This window comes from Cryptomeria japonica, chromosome 7 (genome assembly GCF_030272615.1).
Source record: "Cryptomeria japonica chromosome 7, Sugi_1.0, whole genome shotgun sequence".
NCBI classification, from domain to species: domain Eukaryota; kingdom Viridiplantae; phylum Streptophyta; class Pinopsida; order Cupressales; family Cupressaceae; genus Cryptomeria; species Cryptomeria japonica.
The window spans coordinates 278,795,135-278,802,786 of record NC_081411.1 but is presented as its reverse complement, the minus strand read 5'-3'; the positions used below and the strand labels follow the sequence as shown (position 1 = coordinate 278,802,786).

The window sequence follows — 7,652 nt, the reverse complement described above, 5'->3', positions numbered from 1 at the left end:
TTGCACCTTGGTGTGCAATGGGTACGCCGAATAGGTATGGGAGGTCAATTAGGAAAAAAATTGGTCTATTGTTTGCATACAATAGTATAGTACATGAGATCAATTGAGACAATTTAGAAAATAATTTTTCTTTTACAATGAAGGTAGTAGTGGTGAAGTGATAGTAAGATAAGGAAGACAATCATGATTCATTATGAATAGGCTCATGTTATGTTAGCAATAGGGAGAGACATAAAGATATATAAATGTGGGAAGAGATAGAGGATTGAATAGTGAGAGAGAGAAGGAGAGATACATAGGGGTAGAGAAATAGATAATAAGATAGAGATAGAGGGTGATATGGAGGAGGAAATAGTGAGAACTTAAGGTAAAAAGGTAAAGATATATCAACATAGAAGAATAGGGAAAGAGGGAGACATGTCTAGAGATACATGAGGAGATGGAAGAAGAAATATTGAGGGAAAGAGCTATCGAGGTAAAGATATACAGTTGCAAAAGTCTAGGCAGAGGCATATGAAGAGAGAGGGAGACATATGTAGAGATAGAGGGGGAGATAAGAAGATGGAGGGAGAGATGAAGATAGAGGGAAAGAGCAAGGGGGAGATTAATATATAGAGGTAAAGAGAGGTAGAAAGAGAGAGACAAGGAGAGAGAAAGAGGAAGTGATATAGATATATGAGAAGAAGAAGAGAGCGAGATAGATATATGTGGGGAGAAAAGATGAGAGATAACAAAGAGAGAGGAGAGAAGGATGTATAGAGATAGAAGAGATAAATATATATTAGAACGAGAGAAACATAAAGATAGATATAGGAGGTGATAGAGAGATAGATAATAAGATAGAGATAGAGGGTGATATGGAGGAAATAGTGAGAACTTAAGCTAAAAAGGTAAAGATATATCAATATAGAGGAATAGGGAGATGAAGTGGGAAAGAGGGAGACATGTCTAGAGATACATGAGGAGATGGAAGAAGAAGTATTGAGGGAAAGAGCTATAGAGGTAAAGATATATAGTTGCAAAAGTCTAGGTAGAGGCATAGGAAGAGACATATGTAGAGGCATAGGAAGAGTGATATATATAGTGAGAGAGAGGTATAGAGAGGGTTAGAGAAAAAGTTAAAGAGATAGGTAGATAGAGGAAGAAAGATATGGATGGAATGATATATATATATATATATAAAGAGAGAGAGAGAGAGAGAGAGAGAGAGAGAGAGAGAGAGAGAGAGAGAGAGAGAGAGAGAGAGAGAGAGAGAGAGAGAGAGAGAGAGAGAGAGAGAGAGAGAGAGAGAGAGCAGGAGAGATGGAGTGAATAAGAGAGATAGATGAATATAATGAGATATAGATAGAGAGGGAGAGATGAAGATAGGAAGATAGAGATAGAAGGGGCAATAGTCCTAAATAAAGTTGACAAAAACAAGTAAATAGAGAGAGGGGGTAAAGATAGAGAGAATAAATTTTTAAATATAATGATTGTACAATGATTTAAATTTAATATAACAAAAAATATTATAAATAAAACTACTTCTAATAGCTTTTATTTTATATTCTAATTTCATTGAAATATATTTAATAATTTGTATTATGATAAATTAAAATAGCGTATATAATAATAAATAAATATATTTAATTTAATTAACAAATTTTGTTCGTAACTTTCTAACATCCTATTTTCAATTTGAGAAATGTGGCACAAGTAATGATGACAATGGAGTACATAACTAGTTACTTTAGGACTATCTAAAAAGACACTAAACAATTTACAATGATAAATTATAAAATAAGATCTATATTATAATTTAAAAAAATGATTATAAATTAATTAATAAAATGGTATATATCATTAATTTATTTATCTTTAGTTTCAACATTAACTATAGTTATATTTAAAGTGAAGAAAAAATTAATATAAAAAATGTAATATACAATTTTACTATATAGTGAATCCTGAATAATATTACTTACTAGTTGAAAAATGCTTCTCTCTCTCCTTATTTCAACTCCTATTCCTATTCCTCTGTTGACATTAATTGTAAGAAAACAATCAAAATTTATTTCTTAAAGACGATTTTAATTTATTCAAAAGATATTCACTAAAATGCTTATGATATTAATTTATAAAGTTTACTTAATATCATATATGATTAAATACTTCATTTATTTTTAATTATATTATAATATTATTATCATAATTATGATTTTAAATTAGTATTAATAATTACTATAATAGTAATCCATTATATGATACAGATTAAAGATAATTAATATACTTTAAAATGCAAAATATTATTTATTAATATAATCAACTTTAAGTTTATAATAATATTATGGACATAATTCCTTTAATTTTCTCTACGGATGAGATTTAATATGTAAACTATTGTTTCAAACACCTAAAGGTAATTGATGGGTTCCATTTATTTTATGGACTAATTAATCTTTGCCATGGTAGTAAATAAATGATTGGTCAAATTCTTTAAGAGATTAGGGAAACACGTACTGGGAAAAGGGTTTTATTTGCTACAATAATATTATTCTTATACTTTTTACTAAAACAGACACAACTAAAAAAAAAAGAATTTACGAAATTTATTAACCTATGCTGTGTTAGCAATGTCACATGACAAATTTACCTTTTTTTAATTTTCCTTAGTTTTTAACAAATCTGGTAAACCATCGATAGGAAATTCACGACACATCCATCGACAGGAAATTGATGACACATCCATCGACAGGAAATTCATGAACGAGGAGGACTACGGTTGGTGATTTGACCATCGGGCATTGGTGTCAGAGCAGGCATGCACATCAAACGCAGCTCCAGGATGGCTAACGAAGCTTGGCAGCTATGTATTCCGGAATAGAAGTACCCCGTCTTTATCTCTTGCGCGTATAGGGAGAAAAAATGCATGAAAATGACTGACGAAAATGAACGGTTCTAATCAATTCAATCGTCTTGCGTGGGCTTAGAGATGATGTCAACCTTAGATTTGAAAAATGAGGATGTCCTTTCTCAGACAGGAGAGGCCTTCGACGTAAAAATGATGTCAGTTATACTGTCCCTTGATTTTAATTATTGTCTACTCGATGATAGTGATTCTACGTGGAAGACACTAAAACACATATTTCTTGTACAAACTTTGTCTTTGTATAGTTTGGATTTGTAGTTTTCTCATAATAAATCACACGCACCATCATTTTTATGCATTTCTTCCACTTACTAAACAAACTTTTCTTACTGCGTGTGTCACTTCTGCACAACTATTATGATGTTTAGTACCGTGCTCAATGTACCATTGGTGGGTCAAGAGAAATGAGCATTTGCCAATGTTTGTTATGAGCATCAATTTGATACTGCTTAGAACTGCTTTCAAAGTGTTTCCATTCGCACTAATAGCCCATACATCATAAATGGGGGCATATGTTATGTTTTGTACAAAAATAAACATTTTTTAATATCCTGACAATTTTTTCTCAACCATAACATACTTGTTCCAAATAGGGTAATAATAATACTAGTTTTTTCACTTTTTTAAAATGAATAAGGCATGAATTTTCTTCTTCATAGATGTTTTGACCAAGTTTTTCTAAGTGCGAGATATCAAATCAAATCTAGACATAGATGTGTTCGTGGAGGTTTGTGAATCTTTGTGAGTTCTGAAGGATTTCCCAAGTTGAATGGGAGTAGTAAAATATTGTTGCATACATAATTGCAATAGAGAGAAACATAGCAAATTTTTATTCTTATTGTCTTTGTTTATTCCCTCCTTCACTAGAGCCTCTGGTATTCTTTTATAAAATATACCTTTTAAAATAATTAAGTAATTTGGCAATATTTATCTCAAAGTGTTAAATCTTCCATAAGATTGAAATGGCTAAATAGTTAATATTAATATCTTTGCATGTTAAAAACTAAATTTTTAAAACTGAATATGGAGACATATCAATCATCAAACAAATTTTTTAATTTTCTCTTCTCTCTGTTCTAATCAATAAAAATATAAATTGCAGAAATCCATGGAAAGTAGAAATTATAGTAGATAAAAGAAGAATAATATTTTTAAACTTTTAATACTCAAAATACCAATGCATATGATTTTTCATAATGACAATGCAATGAAGTTAGGATAAAAACAAAAAGAAATATTGGGGTTGCAATGTGATTTGAAATATGTGTAAGTTTGTGGTCGAAGTATAATAATCATGTGAGCTTAGCCCTTAATGGATTAATATAATTATGTAGTAAGTAATATTATATATCATTTCAATAAATAATTAGTTATTTTAGATTTTATATTGTAAATTACTCAATCTAATCATATTTGAAATTAGCACTATTAGTTTAAATTTCAAACACTTAATTGAAATAAAACACATATCTACACATCAATAATAATAGCTAAATAGTGACATATAAAATAAACCCACATGGATATATTTAGAAATTCAAATGATATAACCACATCTAATTATCAGCCAATAAATTCTAACATGATTAAAGATAATACAAAGATGTGTAACTAAACCATGTATAAATACTACTCAATCACCACCATGTAATTAATGAAAATAGTTAAGATGAATAGATTATGCCTCTTCGATCATAAAATGATTTCACATGTTGCATAAATATATATAATCAAGTCACCATCATAGTAATCATGGTAAGGTAACAACATCGTAAGTCACGATAACCAAATATATCATTGAATCTACATAATCATAAATATGAATTTTCTTAAAACACCAAATATAATTAGTTTGTCAAACACTACGTAGCTATAGTCTATTTATCACTCAAACCCAATAAATAAGCTCTAGTATGAACATTCATAAGAGATTGGAACATTACAAAGGACCTTATAGTTGATCCTTTAGAAACTTCATAAAGAAAGATAATGCGATGTAATTCTTCCACCCTCCCTGAAAAACTAGATGTGTTGCACTATGATACATCATGTTGCTCTATACCTGCATCAAATTCAACTATTATAGTTTATTCTTTTAGCAATTCTATCAACACAAAATAAAAACTATTATATTAAGAAATGTATACAATTTATATCCACAAAAGCTTAACACTCTTAAACGAAGTAATTTCTTTCCTTTAAAAAAAAAAATTGATCATATACGACACGTTTAAAATGAGAGAATATTCTTGTAGAAAACTGAAATATCTATTAAAAACTAGATAAATCAACTTGAAATGAATAGACAAGAGAAAAGATTTAAATTTTATGATCAATAATAAACTTCAAATTTAAATTGTAATTAGTTTCTTTAAGCTTTAATTTAATACTTCCCCTAATATTAGTAAAAATTCTGTCTTCTATATTAACTAATAAAGTCACAATAATTAATTTCACAAATAAATTCATATTATATTAACATCTAATATGATCACCATTAAACAACACACTCCGAATTTTAATTCTCATAAATGACTAGTCTGAAATCAGATACCAGATGAATCCTAATAGAAAACTAATAATAAAATTTCCAATGAACTAGATAAAATAAATCAATGTATTTTAAACCAACCCATGCCACTGTATTGATTAAAGAAAATCATTCAATTGAAAGGAAGGCGATCTTAAAAAAGAATTAAATCATCTGAAGAGATTCTATCGTAAAGAGCAAAATGAAAGACAATATTCTACCTTAAATTTCCAGTGTACCTGGAAACAGAAGGCGATGTAAGAGGTCCATCTGGTGTTGAGGAAGGCAGGTCGAGACCATGATGCTTTTTCCTCCATCTTTTGGAGGTGACAAAACCATGCTTCCAATATCACAATCGTCTCCTCTCTGCACATCCGCAGGCTTCCCCCATCCATGGTCCGTGTCGTACAATGGAAACCTTGGAGAGCTCACGGCCCCCGTTCCGTATTTCCAACCGGCTTCTCTCAAAAGATGTCTGTTACAGGATTCAACCCAGTCAATCAGATGATTGATATGGGCTTCCTCGGTGTAGGAACTAATGAGTTGCTGGATAACATCCGCAGCAAATGAGATGTCGGCATTGATGAGCGTGTGGGCTCTAGTCTGCGCCGAACCTGGAGAGACACAGTTTCCAAAATAAGTTGGAAGAAGAGGGGGCTTAACACGTCGCCTGCAATCAGCCAACAATCCGAAGAAAACGGCCTCTTCCTGCGGTATCTCACGAGCTCTAATTACGCATCTCCAAAACTGAGCAGCCACTGCAACAAAAGAGCTCGAAGCTCTGCTTTGTTGTTTCAGCTCTTGTATTATCTCTTCCGTAAAACAAAACGTCGAGTATATCAGATCGCTCCTTTTCTGAAGAGGGTCTTCGGTTTTTACCTCGTTCTCGAAACCAGATGTGTTTTTGTGCTGTGACTATGAATCGCCAGGTACAAACTTGAAAATCTTGGCTTGTCTTTCCCCACTGCTTGTGATATCGTGGGCTATGTAGGAAATCGATGGGGAGCTCTTACTTTCTCGTTTGAAGACTGTTCTGTCGTGCTGAGGAGGTTTCGCAATGGGATGGCCTCTGCTACACTCTGCCCACGATTTCATGAAATAGTGGAAAGAATTCCCATCCGCTACAACGTGATGAACGGTGGTTCCGATGCAAATCCCGCTCCCCTCAAATGCTGTGACCTGAAATAACCAATGTTCTTTAACAGAACAAAAAGAAATATTGATAATGACTTAATTCCCTATAATTTGAAAATGTAAGAGTTATTGAAAGACCTGTATCGACAGAAGCGGTTTACTATGGTTTTCATTTGTAGAGAGATCGACCTCTGGGGCAAGCTTTTCGAAAAAGGGCTTACGCCGAAACCCGTCTTTTTCCATGTCTTCAAACTGTACACTGGCCGAGGCCTCCTTAAATACCACTCCTCCGTCAGTCAAATCAACCTCTGTTCTGCCTGATTCTCCTGTTATCAGGCGACCAGCTAGAGGATAGAAATACACCAGAATCGAAGAGAGGCTTTTCTTTAGACCTTGTATTACTGAAGGGTATTCGATTAAAGGAGAGAGTTTGTAGAAGAAAAGGCTTTGAACTTTATCGACGCCTATCCAAAAAAGATCAAGATTGGAGAGGAACATTGTTTGCGTTGGGGGTGGGATGGTCGGTTTTACCATACACATTGTCCTCACTTTCACAATGGTTTCTGCTGCTTCCTCTGCCATGACTGAATCTGTATGAATTGCAAGTGTTTACAGTGAAGGTTGGGTCTATTATTATTAACCAGCATCTCTTTCCAACCTAACGAAGACGGGAAGCTTTTGATTCGTCGTTGAGGATGGGTAGCTTTTGATTCGTAAATTGTCTGTTCTTTCCGCCACAAAGCACTTCATTGCCATTCCTGTGCTCCGGCTAATGTTCCAGTCAATTGTTTTCTTTCCTACTGGTTTTAGGGTATTTGCCAGCCTAGAAAGCTTAAATCAAGCTTAATCTAATTTAAGAAACCTTTTGCCATTCTTTTCTTTGCTATGGTAATAACACAATGTTCTCCCTTATTCTAATTTAAGAGTCTTTTCCCACTCCTTCCTTTGAGGACAGTAAATGTTTCCCACTTCCTTCTTTGATGACATTTAGTGTTTACCAGCGACATATTTAATGTTTCAGTTGCAGCCGGCGCCCATTTCTTGATGTAAGTTACTTTTTATTCTTACACTAAAAATATA

The 7,652-nt window shown here is 32.7% G+C and overlaps 1 protein-coding gene across 1 annotated transcript; it reads right to left on the bottom strand.

The window, feature by feature from the left end:
* Window positions 1–5,660: 5,660 nt before the first annotated feature.
* On the bottom strand, window positions 5,661–7,154 carry LOC131856674 (BAHD acyltransferase DCR-like). Its single transcript, XM_059208541.1, has 3 exons — window positions 6,711–7,154; window positions 6,468–6,617; window positions 5,661–6,353 (listed from the first exon to the last, which is right to left on the bottom strand). Exons 1-3 carry the CDS (start codon window positions 7,152–7,154, stop codon window positions 5,661–5,663), a joined length of 1,287 nt encoding a protein of 428 aa, XP_059064524.1.
* Between the last annotated feature and the right edge of the window lie 498 nt (window positions 7,155–7,652).

What these genes read in the sequence shown, in the direction of transcription:
- LOC131856674 (XM_059208541.1), bottom strand. Translation starts at nt 7,154, where the DNA reads ATGGCAGAGGAAGCAGCAGAAACCATTGTGAAAGTGAGGACAATGTGT. An exon ending in AACCGCTTCTGTCGATACAG is followed by an intron (nt 6,618 to 6,710) that starts GTCTTTCAATAA and finishes TGGTTATTTCAG; the next exon opens with GTCACAGCATTTGAGGGGAG. An exon ending in CTCCTCAGCACGACAGAACA is followed by an intron (nt 6,354 to 6,467) that starts GTCTTCAAACGA and finishes GGCGATTCATAG; the next exon opens with TCACAGCACAAAAACACATC.